This window comes from Zosterops lateralis, assembly GCF_965231275.1.
Source record: "Zosterops lateralis genome assembly, chromosome: 2".
In the NCBI taxonomy this organism is placed as follows: domain Eukaryota; kingdom Metazoa; phylum Chordata; class Aves; order Passeriformes; family Zosteropidae; genus Zosterops; species Zosterops lateralis.
This window is the reverse complement of record NC_139763.1, coordinates 101,484,044-101,501,288: the sequence shown is the minus strand read 5'-3', so window position 1 is coordinate 101,501,288 and position 17,245 is coordinate 101,484,044. Positions and strand designations below refer to the sequence as shown.

The following is a 17,245-nucleotide window of genomic DNA, read 5'->3' as shown; positions in this document are numbered from 1 at the left end:
CTGTGGAGTAAGTGTTGATAGTAACTAATATAAGAGCAGCACTTGGGAAAACAAAGCTGTGCATAGGGGCTGAATATTGTTGTGGCAATCAGAATTAATATTTTATCACTGGAACATCATTAATGATTTACTCAAAGTCCTGTGGAGAATACATGGTCTTCTATGTGAACACAAATCTTGGACATCTCTTCACTCCAATTAAAACAGGCTTGTTTTCTTTGGATGGCTGGGTCTGTAATATCCTAAAGAAACAATCTAATCTCTAAAATCTTAAACAAAATGCTGCTTTTGAAAATTATTGCACTGGAAACTTATTGTGGAGATAGGTGAGTTTTAATAGCAACAATTGAAATTTGAATTGTTTCTTAGGAGAATCAAGACAGCACATGGTTACCTCTGTCTGCTCTTGTTTTCCTGCCCTCTTAATTCTCATGGATTGGGGAAAAATCCCAGTCCTTACTAATTTATTTTTTTTTACATCGTCAGAGGTTAAGGAGAGGAGGAAGAGGAGTTCTGATCTTTTAAGTAAAGAACGTTGTTTTTAAGCTCCCTCCACCTCCATGTTCCCGTTTTCTTGGTGTTGTACCTGTAGTGGCCTGCGTCATGCAGCAAAGCAGAGATTTCTTTGTCAGGATATGTGAGACTACTACAGAATTACCCAAAGTAGGAGTTGACCTTTGCCGCATTAATGGAGCGATAATTTTGGATCCAAACTAAAATCCAGTTCATCAGCTGTTTTCTGTGTGTTTTTTTCTGTCCCTAGAAGGCAGATGAGTTTTTCAGCAGTTTGTGGGTTTGTAAATACATCAGTAGCAGCTTGTGTTGATGCAGACACAAGGCAGTGTTACTTTGCTTTTTATTGCTTTGCTATTACAAAGCCAAAATAGCATGAAGTTTATGAAGTTAAATAATAACTTTTTCTAGAGGCTTCATGAAATTTGCATCCTAACTTTACTTAATATGCATCTCTATTATTGGAAATATGAAAATGTCTTTTAGTAGAAGCAGTGGTTTTGTTCGTGTTTGGATACTGGGGACTCCCATGCATTCCTCTGATCTTGGCTGTGGGAGAGATCCTTTCATCCATCTTATTTTTGTGCTCTGAAACCTTAAAATGTAAAAATGACTTACATAAAAAGTGGTATTCCATGAACTTTTCATTGCTGGAGGAGGAACAAATGTAAAGTTTTTGAGGTTGGTGGGTTTTTTCTTTATTTCTTTTGCTCCAGGCTAGTTCTCCAGTTAACCAAATCCACTATAATCCCATCAGGAGAATGTGGTGATGGTTTTGTAATTTATATTGTATGGTTGTCTTAAGGCAGGTTCTGTCATTATAGCAGAAAATATGAACCCAAGCCCACCATATGATTTGGCTTTGTCCATCTGGAAATAATAAACTGTAATAAATGGCCAGCTATTGTACAATGTGGTACTGAGGGTGATTTTCTTCCAAAATAATTTTTCTTTCTGAAAAGACAGCATAAAAATCATTCCCAATTTCAAGAATCTTTTTCTCTGAAAAACTGATTGTTTGGGAGAAGTCAGAAATTTTTGAAACTTAAGATACTGTCTTGCATCGTACTGTCAGGAATTATGGAAACAAGTTTGTGATTCTAAACAAAAGAAACATAACTTTGAATGGGACCGTTCCATGTTTCTGCAGGTAGCTCTGTCAGCACTGAATTTGTGCAGTTAGTGTGTGTGCCTGTATTGGAGTCCAGCAGAGACTTCTAGGGCGTGTTAATATATGCTGAGAACTGCTTATTAAATTGGTAGTGCATCAGTCCAGTAGTCTAGAGATACTGGAATGTTAGGTGTTGGGTTTTTTTTTCATATTTTAACCACACAAGGGATAAATTTCTCTGTAAAGTTTCCCAAAATTTTGAGATTCAAACTTGAAAGACAGACTTTTTTCCTTCCAAGTGCTGTTTTCTTCAGAGGTATTTTTAATTTGGTAACTTCTTAAACACAGAGTTTATAATTCTCAGCAGTGACAGTCATGTCATGCGGACAATGTAAGAACAACTTGTAGGAGTCAATATTCAGGTGAAAGTATGTCAGTGTTTAAGGCCTTTCCCTTTGCTAAGTTGCATCTGATTTGAGTGCTGGACCTAATTATGAGACTAATAATGGGAATTTAAATGCTAATATAAACTGTGTAAGGAGCACAGATATTGATCAGTTGTGTAACAATATGTATTTTTACTCATTGATTACTCAGTAATTCCATTACTGATTCCAGTATACACTGATACGCTCAGACTGACGAGTACACACAAATAAATATTTGGAAGTCATGAATATAGAACATTGTGATGGAATTTGGTCTCTTCCCACAATGGCCATGTTTTTATTAAGATGTGAGCCTGTTCTCCTGTTGCAGATAGTAAATGCAGAAAGTGTAAGGAGGTTTAAGAGTCAGGTTGACTAATTATTTTGTCCCTGTTCTTGGGTGGGTTTCCTAATACAAGTAGTAAATGGGACATTTTCTTAAGGGGAATAAATATCTTGGAACTGTTGGATAATCATCCTAAACTTCCTAAAAACCTTGTAACTTAACTGACCATGATGTTATATTCTTCGGGATTTGGAAAACTGTGCTAATTTTAGGATTTTTTTTTTCTGTTTTGTAGCTTAGATACCAACATGGGCTGAGTACTCCAGATCTAAGGCAAACTCTTCCTAACCTGAAAAACTTCATGGAACTTGGGCTAATGGTTAGGTGGTAAGTATTTATATTTTGTAAATTAAAAGAAAGAGGTGGGTGCTACAAAAGAAAATTGAACGTAAGGATTTGTCGCAAACGAGCAGCTCCTCTTCACAAGCTGAGCATGCTTGGTGAGATTATGACCTTCCCAAAATGCAGACCATGTAACTGTCCACAACATTCTACTGTTTTCTTATGCTCTTACAAGTTCCTCCATATGGTGGGCCCACAACCCTTCTCAGAGGTTGATGTAGCAAGGGAATCCTGTTTGAAAAAACAATGTTCTTCAGTAGAAGGAGGTGAATTAATTGTTGTCTTAAGACTGTAGTTAATGTTTGGTAGCAGGTGCACCTTCTGTATCAAACTGCTTAAGCAGACTTGGTCATAGCCTGGGCAGTCCCTGACTGTAATTCAAGTGAGCTGCATAGGAATATGAATGATAAACAACACAACCTCTGTGTAATATAATTGCTGCTAATGAAAATACCTGCTGCATGTTCAGTGTTGTTGCTAAATGAGAAACTACATTAATAAATAACTGAAATCCCATGTACTTCTGTTCTGATTCACTCTGGAGGATTCAGACTCACTGTCTGCAGAAAATCAAATCAGACAAGTTTTTATGTTTTAAGACTAAAGTTAGTTTAGGTTTATCTTGCAGCAGTTGTTTGAGCAGGAGGCTTAACCAGTTCTCCTTAAACAGAGGTGGACTTTACTAAATGTGAAGCACAGTTTACTACCCAGTGTATTTCAACAGGTGATAGATCGTTTGTATTCACATGGTTTTAATTTATGCTCTTTGAATTGTTTGCACTCATGCAGTCTCTTGCTTTAAGCAATTATTTTGTCCTACATTCTCACCTTATCATAGAAACATAGAATAGTTTCTTTTTCTGCCTTCTTAACTCTCACAAACAAAGCAATTTCTTTTCCCTACGTTTTCCTCTTTTTAAAATTGATTTTGATGTTACAAAGTATTTGTGTGAATCCTACTGTAACAGGTCACAGGGAATCATAGAATGGTTTGGGCTGGAAAGACCTTCAAGTTGTCCAGTTCCCACCTGCTGCCATCTCACTGGCAGGAACATCTCCCACTAGATCAGGTTGTTCCAAGCTCCATCCAACCCACCCTTGAACACATACAGGGATGGGACAGCCACAGCTTCTCTGGGCAACCTGTGCCAGGGCCTCACCACCCTCACAGGGAAGAATTTCTGCCCAGTATCCCATCTAACCCTGCCCTCTAGCAGTGGGAAGCCATTCCCTCTTGTGCTGTCCCTCGTTGTCCAAATGGAAATAAGGCTTTACAAGGAGTCTATTTTGAGGGGAAAACTGACCAGACTTTCATAATTGGGCAGAATACTTACGTCCACTGTCCTGTGGGTAATACCTGATGATGAACATTGAAACAAGCAGAAAAGCCACTAGCTGTTAAAACAAATATTTGAAGAATTTTTTTGTTTTCAGGTTACTGTGAGTTATCTGATATCCCCTGACACAGACTGAAGTCAGTAAAATTTTTCCAGGCAATTCTTTGTTTGCAGGAGAAGAGCAGATAGACAGGAGGTTTTCTTATTCACATATTCACTTGCACTGCCTGTTTGGTCCTCTTGCTGGTCTTCAGTTTTCTTTCTAAGCACTGTAGCTGGGTTTTTCTGAATTTAAGTTCTGTCACCACCATAATCATACCATTTTAGATTAAAAACAAATCCCAAAAACCCGTGGCTTTTGTAGAGGAGCTCATCTATTTCATGCATCTATCAGAGAAAATTGGACTCTGAAGTCTCTGCTTCAGTCTTCTATGAGTTCCCCTGTTTGCCTGGAGCTCTGGGTTAGCCTTTGGCCCTTTGGAAGGTCTGCAGGGTCCAGTGTGTGTGCATCAAGGTTTAATGGCTGGTTCCCTGTGCCTGGTGAGATTTGTGTTGTTTTGGTTTCTCAGGCATTACACTGAAATGATGAATACATGTTTTCACATCCCGATTTGTGTGATTTATTGCAGCACGCTTGCATGTCTACAAGCTCTGCTTCCATCTTCATACCTCTCCTGGTACCAATATCCTGCTGTGTTTACTTTTGTCCCCCAGATCTTTTTTGTTTACTTTTGGGAATACTTCCCTCTGTTTCCAGTTTTTTAGTCCTGGGGTTTCACTGGCTTCCAGAAAAGTAGCTCATTTTTTTAGGTTAGCTTTTCTGGATGTAAGAGGCCCTAGGCAGATTTTGTCTTAAATTCTTTTTCTTGAGAGCAGGCAGTTTATTCCAGCATTTGAGATCGAATCATAGAAAGGTTTGGATTAGAAGGGACCTTAAAGGTCAGGTTGTTCCACTCCCTGGACATGGGCAGGGACTCCTTCCACTAGACCAGGTTGCTCCAAGCCCTCTCCAAGCTGGCTTTGAACACTTCCAGGAAAGGGGCAGTCACAGCTTCTCTGTGCAAGGGCCTCACCACCCTCACAGCCAAGAATTTCTTCCTAACCTCTAATCTAAATCTCCCCTCTTTCAGTTTAAAACCATTCCCCCTTGTCCTGTCCCTCTTTAAAAACTTGCTCTCCCTGTTTTTCATGAGTCCCCTTCAAATCCCCACTTTTGTGTAGCCTGTACATTTTTAACATAGTTTTATTTCTTTGCATGTTCAGATTTACCTTTCACAAGTTTAGGCTCTTTAGATCATGGCTGCATTAAATCAAGAGACTGACTCATTTTCTCTCCTATTCTTCAGCTTTCTTTTTCTGTGTAACTTATGGGGGATACTATTTGTGATTAACAGAAAGTAAAGAACATGCTGCAAACCTGAGCAGTTCAACAAGAAGATTTTTTCTTAATGAATAGACCGTAGGAGATTTATCTAATGCTGGCAAATACCAGATACTCCTTTGGAATGGCTTGTCTGTAGGCAGGGAGATGCCCTTTTGAGCTGCATTTAAAGGCTTTCTTCAAAAATACTTGAGTGCCAAGGCTTAAATTTGTGTTTTGAGGTTATGTCTTGATTAATATACTGCTAGAATCAAGAGAAGCCCTAAACTTCTTAGTTATGGAAACTCTGGTGGCTTGATTTATGAAAATTTCATTTTTTAAAAATGTGTTGCAGAATTTCTTAGCTGCTGAAAGATGCAGTTTCATCTTAACTTCGTGTTGGCAGCCTTCCTATTGCTATTGTGTATTATTTAACCAGTAATCTCTAAGAAGGTGAGAAACTATTATTGCTTTTTAGCACAGTTGACATGGTATTGGCTCTGAACTGCTCATGGAGCTTCAGGCATTTCAGATGGCTATAAACCAACTAAAACACCTTAATTTAGTATTCTTACTGCCATGAGCTCATAGTTTGCAACACAGAAAGATCAAATGATGTTTAGGATTTTGCGGGTTTTTTCAAAGCATTCTCATAGCAAAGAGCTGTAGCTGTGGATTTTGGCTTTTGGCCAGGCAATCAAAATTTAGTATTTTGTCCAGCTGTGATCCAGTAATAGTCCTCACAGGAAACATTTTGTGGGGAGGAAAAGATACATATTTGAGCCTGTAAATTGTATTTTGTCCCTCATATTGCTTTACAGTTTCTCTGAGCCACTTGCAGACAGATTAAATAATCACAGGTGAATCTGACTGAAGAAAAGTTTTATCAAAACTGCAACCAGAATGTGTTCACTAAGAAAATAATTTCAGAAATATTTGTGTCTTCAGTCACTATCTCACCTGTTTACAATGGGGAGTCTGTGTCTTCTGCCTTAGTGCTAAGAATGCCAAACTGACTATTTGTTAACAAGCAAAAATTAATATTTTGGGAGAAAATAGCTACTTTTCCACTTTTCTGCCAGAAAAGCTTACAGCTGAACTTACAGACTGTTAGAATTGGCTTTTGAGATTTGGATGCAATTGAAACATTGAAATTGGTGACTATTGCAGCAGCCTTCTTGTTAGAGGGTAAAAATGAGCTGAGACACTGACTTCTTGTTTATCACAGCATGAAAAATGTCCTGGTTTATTCTTTTTTTACAGCTCAGCCATCCTGACTCCAACTATTGACTGACTCTGGCTGCAGCCAGCTCCTACTGTAGGTTTCCCTTGCAGCCTCTTACTGCTGGTTATTTCCTGCTAAACTATGACTGCATATATTAGTTTGCAGACTCTGAATGCAGGCTTTTACTTAGCTAGACTATGACTTCAGGCTCTAACTGACCTCACAGCAGCGATCCTCTCTCCTCACGATCCTCCTTCTTCACAATTTTCCCTCACCAGCTAACCTATTCCCTTTTATCACACTTGTCTTTATTGGGTGTAGCTGTGACTCATCAGGGGTGAGGCTAAATTGGATAATTAACACAGCTGGTACTTATGAGGGGCAAGGTCACCTGTATTTGACCTGAGGCTTCTCATTGTTTTGAGTTTTTTTTTTCTAATTTAGAAATCCTGCTTTCTGACAGGAACTGTAAGTTCTGGTATGTGTAACCAGTTCTAGTGTCTTCCAACTTGATGACAAAAAGTCATTAGGGCCTGATGACAGCTAATCAAATCAGTTTTTATACTCCACAAGTCACAGGCCATTCTTTTTTGGACAAATGCCCACACCTGTCTGCTGTCTCAGGAGACCAACCAAGGGATTGTTGCTGGAAGCTGAATCAGCCCAACCTGAGTAATTCATCTCAAAGCTGTGCATTACACTGAAGGGCTGTGCTCCTGCAAGCCAAACCTTTCTCACTGGGGACAATAGCTGACAGTCTCCAAAGTTTCTGAGTAACTGGATGATAGTTTTCTTTCTTTTTTATATACTTTTATATATTATTTTATTAATTTCATGAGCTGTGAAGCTCAAAGGACAAGGAACATCTTTAAACTGATGGGAGGGTTTAGTTTAGAAATTAGGAAACAATTATTCCCTGTGAGGGTGGGGAAGTCTGGCACAGGCTGCCCAGAGAAGCAGTGGCTGTCCCATCCCTGGAAGTGTTTAAGGCTGGGTTGGATGGGGCTTAGAGCAACCTGGTCTAGTAGAAGGTGTCCCTGCCCATGGCAGGAGAATTGGAACTAGATGGACTTGAAAGCTGCTTTCAACCCAGACCCTTCTGGGATTATTTCTCTGGACTTTACCTTGATATGAATGCTGTGAATTCTTGTACGGTACAGCCTCATGGAAAACACAAATGGAATAGACAGCTGTTGAAATAAGTCAGCCAAGACTCCATTTTCTTCATGTGGGAAAAGCCAATTCTTTATTCACACAACTCATTTTACACAGTTTTTACAGACCTCGTGTGCAACTTTAATTGGTTAATAGCTTTCTTGCCAAATACTCTGTTGGTTAGTAAAAGGTATTCTAGGTATTCTACTTGTCCATCAAATCGCTTTATTCTTGGATTGTTTACATATTTTCTTTACTGATTCTCATGGGACTAATCCCTTGTTAGTGCAGGTGCATTTGTTTTTCAACCCAAGAATAGGTTGTTGTGCTAACAAGTTCTCATACCAAGATTGTTTTTACATGGAACTTGCAAATCGCTTAACTACACTTAAAAGGAATGGCAGGCTAGCTATTAATTTAATAGAACAGACCTGATTTTATGAGGCCTTTCTTTTATAATTCTTTTACCTGTCTACAACAGACACCCTCTGTCAGCTGCTTTATTTAAACGGAACTGAAAGAAAGGAAAAAAATAAGAAGAATCAGAATAAAACCTTCAGAACACTTCTCGCCCGAAACTCCTCTTTCCTTTCCCACTGACAATGTACAGAGACAAAACCTGTGACTTAGGTCAATTTACCTCCTCTAACATAGTCTTTGATCAGTTCACTCAGGGAAAGGAGTCTCTCTTGCTGTGTCATGGATACTTCTCCACAAGAAACAGTTCTCTTGTGGCTTTAATTTCCACAAATAGCAGCTGCCCAGAAATCTGCATTCATAAAGTCCCTCCCATCTCATGCAGCCTTCCCAAAGCTGCATTCATGGGCTGTGTCAAATTTATGGGGTACTATTTTAAGATGAACTGTTCAAAGCAAAGGTTCTCTTTATCCGTCTCTGAGATGATCTTCATCTCTGGGAACAGAGGTCTTTTTCTTCTTTCCCTGGGGGTGAGGGGTCTTCATCACTCTCATCTCTCTGTTCAAACTTCTCATGAGATCACAGCTACTTCAACATTTACTTGCTTCAGCACGAACGCCGTTGCTATGTCTACAATTTGTACACTCCATCTCCCCATACTTTTTTCATGGATTAAAGGGATATTCTAATGTATCACAGTCTTATCACCATGGTGTTACAAAAGAATTTCAGCTTAAGACTAAGGCATCTCCTCATTCTCCTCCCATCTAGGACTTGACTCCTACTTTACTGACCTTGGCATCTTCATGTTGTTTCTCTACATGTCTTCACTCTGTCCTTTTCTCTCACTCAAAAGAGGATCGATATTTTGCATGTTTCATCTGTGCAGTAAAAGAGTATCTCACCCAGGGCCTGCAGTTGGTCATGATGGTTTCTGGCTGGGTGTGTCCTGTACCATAACTTCTGTAGCTGTCGTAGAGTCTGTTCCTGCTATTGCTGTGGAAGTCTCTTGGTGAACCTGAACACAAACTGTTGGCAGAAGAGCTAACATGATACATCTCTTCATCTGCCATCCATTGCACGTGATGAAAAAGGTTATCCTTCTAGTAAATCTTGTATTATACCTAGTCTTGAGGGGTTTTTGGTTGGTTTGTAGTTTTTTCGGTTTGGTTTGGTAAGTGGGTTTTTAGTATTGTGGGTTTTTTTTATTATTATTTTGTTTGGTTGGTTGGTTGGGTTTTTTTTTGGGGGGGGGGGGAGTTGTGGGGGTTTTTTTGTTTGGTTGGGGTTTTTTGTGGGGTTTTTTTTGTTGGTTTTTTTTTGGTTGTTTTTTTTTGGTTGTTTGTTTGTTTGGTTGGGGTTTTTTTTTGTTTTGTTTTTGTTTTTTTAATTTTTGTTTTTCAACTTCTAATTTTTTTTTTTTTAAATTATTATTTCAAATGTGGAAATTGTTTCTCTGGATTGCAGCCCCCCTCATTTCCAATTCAGCAGGAATATATTTCCATTTCCTGACATCTTGATAAAAACCAAGAAAAGTTATTTCTATCATTACTGTTGCAGGGGGTATAGCACTAACAATAGTTTTTGGGAATGGCCCATTTCTTTTGGAAAGGCATGGCAATCATAGAATCATTATTGTTGAACACAACCTTTAAGGTCATCAAGACCAACCATTCCCCGGGACAGGTCACCACTGACCCATGTCCCCAAGTGCCACATCCACACATCTACAGTAAGTGGCCCTTGAGTTTGGAAAAGAGCTCCTGTGGGAATGGTGTCCATCCTGTCTTTTTTGCACACTCACTTACTGTTTTAAATGTGCATAGGCAACTGATTTGTCAGATAGGTCCAGACTTAAAAACAAATTATATACAGCTCATTCTAGAGCTACAAAAAGCTCAAAACTCTATTGCCTGGAGGCTCCTTTTTGTACTCCTCCAGGCCTGAATCAGACTTAAGCTGCTCTTAGCTGAAAGAGTAGTCCCAGCCTGTGCTTTGGGCCCAGTTCTGTAAAGAAGAGGGGAGAAGGAAGTCCGGTTCTGTTGCATGGAGCCACTGCCTGTCCTTTCTGTGGCTCAGGGTGGGACATACATCTGCCACATCTCTTTGGTAACACAAGCAAATCACCTTGTTATACACTATGCTACCCAAATAAGAGAGGTAGAATTCAGCTCTGCAACATGGGTGTAACTAGAATGGGAAAGGTAGCAAAACCTTAGATCTCTTGCACTGAAAACACCACCTACTACTCCTTTGCAAAGTGTCCTATAATTTGAGTAGTGATCTGTATGTTCAGGTATCACTTGTCCTGGGCATTTAGGTCACGTAAAAATGGGATTATGCGTCCATTTGACCCAATGAAACGTCTTGAATATCTGTCTTTGTGAATATTTGTACATCTTGGAATTTGGGTAAATTCCTAGAACTTGTCATTTAACTATGAGATAAACAGAATCTCATCAAATAAGTAATACAAAGTATTCATTTATTTTTCTGAATGAAGGCAGCACTAAACTGAGAGAAGGGAGGGCAAAACAGACCATCCCTAATATATCTGCAATGCAAATTGCCTGAGTACAGTTCACAAGTCTCCTGCCACAGATTCTTGCGTTTGTCATATTAGATCATTCTGAAAATCAGTGGTTGATGGTGTAGGATTTGGTTGAAAGACAAAGCTGTAAAGACTTTGTGGAGTTTGCATTCAAAAGGTCTGAAGCAGCTGTTGAAATCTAAGAAGAAAGTTGATGTTTTTGCTGCTGCCTTCATGTGTGGCCCTTACCTCTTTACTTCACTGGCTGCAACTGTGTATTCTGAAAAACAGCTTCTCCTTAAGGTGATTTGAAGATTTTGTGGAAGAGACAGAAGCCTGACAGATGCATTTAGGGGCAGCCTGGGAGGAGGTGATATGGGAGAGGAAATTCAAGAGCAGTACTACTCACTGCCCTCCCATGAGGGAGGACAGTTATTTTTCACAGAGGGACTTGTTACAATCTACTTTATTCCATTTATAAAGGGAAACAAAACAAGAAAAGTAATGTGGAAAAGGATCTGTGCTAGGGACTACTCGTAACTGTTGTTTCAATATTTTCCTGTGCCAGACAAAACCCAAAATGTATTATTAGGCCTTGAGCAGAAGGAGTTTCATTCAAATGGAGTTTATGAAGGAGTTTCATACTGACAGTGATTGAATCTTAGTTGTATATTCAGCAGATCAATAAAAGCTGGTGTTTACTATTTTTTTTTTTTTTTTAAATTTGGACGGAAAATGAACCAGTTGTTTATGTTAATGTACAGCATACTATTTGCATATAGGGTGGTGATTATATTTGGATAACTGTTGAGCTGATGAAGGAAAATTCTCATAACACTCCCGAGATGATGTAAAGTGGATTTTCCAAGTGGATTTATAGAGCTTGAGACAGTGAAAGTAGCTTGTGGAACTGTGTTAAACAGTAAAGTCAGACTTGTAAATTAGGCTAGATTGGTTTGTGTTCCTTAAGAAAAAGAGGTTGGCATTTGTCCAACAAGTTTTGGGACGACTGGCACAGAAAAGCAAAAGATCTGGCAAGAATAACCCTCTGCAAATAGTGAAATTGGTGTGGTTTCTCTCCTTTGTGCAGCTGTCAGGGAAGTCCAGTGCTGGATTCTTTGCTCATAGAGGATTCAGCCATTATTACTCACTTTTGAAGAGTTTACATGAGGACTCAGTACAGACCATAAATACATAAATATATGATTAATAGTAATATTTCATGAAGTGCAGCTTGGTCGTATAAAATGGTTTTAATAGTAGGAATTAGCATAATGTGATGGTTTCTTGGGTGACTGGCTTGCCAAACCATAGACCCGTGTAAGTGTTCCCCCAGGACCTCACTGTTTTTCAGTACAGCTGTCCTCTGGAATGTCTTCTGTGGTTCATATGGCACTAACTGCATTTGGTGTTTTAACACTTTAGGATACGAGTTGTTGGCCAGACAGTGCCTGGTGTTGTGATAAAACAAGTGCTTCAGCCTTTGCTTAAACATCTGTATTGCTCATGAGCGTTGCCTGATGAGTGTGATCTATTCTTCCCTTCTTTTACAGCGATCGACACCATACATCCAGTGCAATTCCTGTTCCAAAGAGACAGAGCTCTAGCTTTGGCAGATTGGATATTGGCTTTTCCAGTGGGCTTCCTTCTCCAGATAAAGGATCCCGAAAACGAGCCAACACAGGAAACGAGAGACTACAGTACAAAACTCCTCCTCCTAGTTACAACTCTGCTTTAACTCAACCTGTTGCTGTCACAGCCCGTGTTGGAGAGCTGGGTGAAAAACCTGGACCCATGTGTTCTTCCTTGGACACCTCTATGGACTCCTCCAAAAGAAATACCAAGAAAGGCCAGGACTTGTGCGGTAGCTTAAATGGAGAAAATGGAAACCTAAACAAACCCCAAGATGGGCAGGAATCTTTTACAGAATGTTCTAGTGCAATAAATGGGGCGTTTCTGCCTAGTAAGTGCTCTGGCACCACGAGCAATGAGCAGCCCTGTGAGTTCCAGCCTGCACTCAACCCTGTGCTTTGCTGCACGGTGGAGCAGGCAGAGGAGATCATGGGTATGGAAGCAACAGGGTTCAGCACAGGAGATCAGCTGGAAGACTTTAACTCCATCCCAGTGGAACATGCTGTAGCGGTTGAGTGTGATGAACAAGTCCTGGGGGAGTTTGAGGAGTTCTCCCGAAGGATCTGTGCACTGAATGAGAACATGTCCAGCTTCCGCAGACCTCGTAAAAGTTCGGACAAGTGAGCTCGGACAGGGACTTGATAGCAGACATTGAGGTGAAATCAGTGATCTGGAATAGAAATAAAATTGCACTTACTCTTTATATTAATTATGAAAATAAAAAAGCTAAAGCTGTTCCTATGGTGTTAGACAAATGGACTTGAGCACAATAACACAGGATCACAGTGTGTTCACAGCCCAGGTAAATTTTCATTCTGCTTTAAGTCCTTTTATGTCTGGTATTTATAATCTGTTGGAGGTTTTGTGTTTTTGTTTTTTTTTTTCTTGGGCATTGAAATCCATTTATAAAGGCTTTCCTGAAAACAACTTCTAGTGCTGATCAGCCCCTTCTATGAATGTTTGTTAAGTTCTTAATTATTATTTAGAGTTAAATTTATTTTAATCTTTTCAGAAGAAAAAATCCTTTAATTTAAAATACTTTTATGATAAGATGTCTTTACATTCTCCCATGTACTCCTGTGTTTGCTTGAGCAATGTAGTCAGTACTAGAGAAATACCATGAATTTGTTACAATTGGACAACTTTTTTTTGGCCATGCTCTGTAGCATTTGAAGTTCTAGTTTGCACTGAGGAGTCTTTAGTTGGCGGTGTAAACTTGCCAAAGAATGAGCACCTGTGTGATTTTTGCAGTTTCCTTGTACCTGGTTAATTAGAAATGACATTTGGGGTTTTTTCTACTCCTCTTTTCCTCCATACTTGCTCTCCTACCAGTGGAAGCCTTGAGGAGTAAATCACCTCTAAGGTTCTGTGTGATAATCTCAGCCTGACCATTCTCCACTTAGGCTGGGCACAGATCTCATTAGCAGGGACTTAATGAACCCAGTACCAACGTGGGGTTCAGCTGCTCCCTCCAAGGTGTGCAGCAGGGACAGCATACCCTGAGACACTTCAGATACCTTCCAAAACACCCAGACTGGGAATGAAGCAACTTGGAATTAGGTGAATGTGTGGAAGTGCTTCACCCTCCGTAAAAAGGAGACACTTAACATTATTCATCTGAATTATTTTTTTTTTTAAACATCTTTACTTTGAGGGAATAAACTTCAGTGGTTTGCTGGAGGTGCAGTTTGCTGTTGGGTAGGTTACCACTGCCACATGTGTTCAGCTGCACTGATGGGAAAGCAATTTGCAGCCTGCTTTGTGATTCCTGGTATGTGCTTCAGTTTGGATTTCATTGCTCTTGCTTTCTGTATTGTATACCCAAGAATCTGGGCTCAGTTGTGAGCTCTGAAATATAAAAGTATATAGCAGAATAAAAATACTTCATCATGCCTGGCTTTTTTTTTTCTCTCCCTGGTTTACTTTTTCTTTTGAACCCACAACCTAGTCTTTTCTTAACTTCACCATAAGGCTAGTTAAAATTAACTTTTTAAAAATATGGATATGTATAATATCAGCTTTCTGTTGTCAAGACAAGATGTGTTTGTGAGAACCGGTATACATAATAGCACTGTTCTAGAATATGCATTTTTCCAGGTAACGCCTTAATGATTGTATTAAAACTATATTCACATTTCTTCAGTTAGCTTTTAATGGTTGTGTCTGCAGTTAAGTGGTTGGATCGAGCCTCTCTGCAGCAGTTTGTTGGCTTTGGTCTGTCCCAGGATGATGTGCTAGATGGGAGCACTCAGAGACCTTGATTTTCAGACACTGAACATGATTTCAGGTGCAAAGTTGGAGACATCTATGAGTATCTCCTCCCCCAGATTAGCTCCTCTGTTCCAGCTTCATGAAGACTTACCCAAAGGAAGTGCTGCAGCAGCTCAAAGCACTGCCATCATCTTAAGGAAGGAATAGGTAGGAAGCTCTTGCTGTGCTTTGGCCTAGAGAGGGAGAAATAAATAACCTGAAAGAACAGCACTTTATAGTGATGAGCGTAAGATATTTTGTTCTGGGCCCTTTACCATCTTCTGGTACCAGTATAATTTCAGGTGAAATTCAGTAACTTTAGGTCAGTTTTGCACCCTGTGGGATGGTATCTGGCATGCTCAAGGCAGCACAGGCCTGTTTGTACACACACTCGTGTTCCTATATAACAGAAGAGCATTAGCTGAGTGTGATGGTGACTTTTTGAAGCAACCCAAAGAGTAGTTGTGAAGTCACTGTGTTTCATAGGTGAACACAGAGTGTCTCAGCACAACTGAGCAACATGTGAAATTAGGTTTGTACAGCATCAGTAGGACTTTTTTTTTTCATTAGTTGTTTATTTCTCAGGTTGCACAAACCAAATGAAGTCTAGTTCTTCTCCCAATGTTGTGTTGCTGTTCCTGTTTAACCCCTGTAATTGTTAATGTGACAAACACTACGGTTGATTTTTGCATCTGTTGCACAAAGCTGCTCAGATGGGCTTTCTATGGATGTATCTTAGTTAGCCTTAAATTGTCCCTGTGTTTCTCTTCCATTTGTACCACTTTCCATGTAGCAGGTGGTCTGAGGTGGGACAGCATCATAGGGCTGATGAAGCATTGACTGGCTCCTTGTGACTGTGTGGAAGGGAGTTGTACAGACTGCATCCGTGTTGTAGCTTTCTCCTTTTGGTGTGTCTTTTCTTTTTCACCCCCTGTAAATTACTTTGGAAATAGTGTAGTGGAAGAGAAACAAACAGGAAATTTGAGGATGAGATAATGGATCATAGTGTGCTTTCAATTTTCAAGAGCCTTTCAGTTCCTGCAGAGCTATGGCACTTAAAAGTCTGCAAGTGTCTTCAAATGGAGAAAGCATTTCATTGCAATCTCAATGTAATCCCTCATTAGACATTCTTAAGATTTTTGAGCATATTAGTTTTGGAAGATCAGATCCCAGTATATTTTTATAGCAAGCACAACAGCATTGGTTTATCCTTGCTTGACCACGTATTTAAAATAAGCGAGACCAGAATATCCCATAGTAAATGACACATTAAAGCTATGTTGGCAATTGCAGGAAAGCTCATCTGTCTTTATAAAATAAAACTGATTTGTATCTCTCAACTTGTGTGTCTTCTTCAATGGCTCCTTTGTGTTTGTTTTCTTTATGAGCCTGGTTTAAACCCCAGTGGCCTTCCCACTTCCAAAACTCCTTGGCTTATTGTTCATCAAATCAATATTGCTTCAAATGTGAATGTTTGGTCAAGAAGATTTGCCTGAAGAACTGACTGCCTTGATGGCTCAAAATTCTGTTTCAGAAGAACTGATAATGTAGTTCTTTTTCATGCTTCTCCCCAAAAGATGGCATGTGGCTAGAAAAAATAGCTCCAGCCTTTGTTGGGACTGGGATTAAGCTGGATTTGTAGATATTTATGCATAGTGGAAATACTGTGTTCCTTCATGAGGGAAGCATTGCTACTTGTCCAGCACCTTCTGTGATCCCAGCTAATAACCAGCATCTATCTGCCAAAAATAGTAATGTGCACCTTGAACAGGAGTCTGCTGCACAAGTCTTGGCAGAAGTCTGTCCACAAATCAGGAGTCTCTGGTGGGAAGCACTGAAATGTGAAGAGCTACAGGGACTCTCCCTCCAGGCATCATTAGGAGTTTTTGGGGTTGGTTTTTTTTTTCCTTCTACCAAGTCTGTCTACTAGCAGACAGTAAAAACCTGAGGCATCATCTGTATAGTCCAGGAGCTGATGTGGGAAGATACAGGAGAGAAATTTTACTTTAAGCTATTTTACAGCATTACTGAAATATAGTTGCATGAAAGTGAAAAATAAGGAGTGGAGAAAATAAGATGGAGGTGCTGCTGGAAGACCGGACTTAATCTAGATAACCTTGGGCTCTTCTGTTCCTCATTCTATCACCTTTCACATGGCTAGAGAGGGTATATCCCCCTGCTGTCTGGATTTTTACCTTTTTCCAGTGGAAGTGTTTGCATGTGCACTGTCTGCTCTGAAAGGATCTGGCATAGCTGGTGTCACTGGGCAGCCATGAGCACCTCCAGTCTGCAGGAAAGCTGTTCTTAATCCCAGGTGAAAAATTATTTTCCAGGGGAAAAAAAAATCATTATCTAATCAAACCTTTTAATTGCTCATTATTTTAACGTCACTTTATTTTGTATACAGTAAAATACAACATTTGTTTACAATTTTTCATTAAATAGTATGAAAGCTTTTTTGCCCTAAATAACTGAGATGTCAGCTCTGCTGCTGCTCAATTTAGTATTTGAATGTATTGCATTGACTGGCTCAGCATTTAATCTGTGGGACTCTTCAATCTTGCTTTACTAGATTACTTTTAATAGAATTATGGAATAG

The 17,245-nt window shown here is 39.6% G+C and overlaps 1 protein-coding gene across 4 annotated transcripts in view; it reads left to right on the top strand.

The window, feature by feature from the left end:
- UVRAG (UV radiation resistance associated) overlaps positions 1-15,974 on the top strand; it is a 95,933-nt gene extending 79,959 nt beyond the window's left edge. For all 4 annotated transcript variants that reach the window (XM_083855898.1, XM_083855899.1, XM_083855900.1 and 1 more), the window contains 2 exons: positions 2,634-2,725; positions 12,318-15,974. In XM_083855898.1, coding sequence (XP_083712024.1) covers positions 2,634-2,725; positions 12,318-13,020 — 795 coding nt within the window. In that variant the 3' untranslated portion in view covers positions 13,021-15,974. The remainder of the gene's footprint in view (positions 1-2,633; positions 2,726-12,317) is intronic.
- The last annotated feature ends 1,271 nt before the right edge of the window (positions 15,975-17,245 follow it).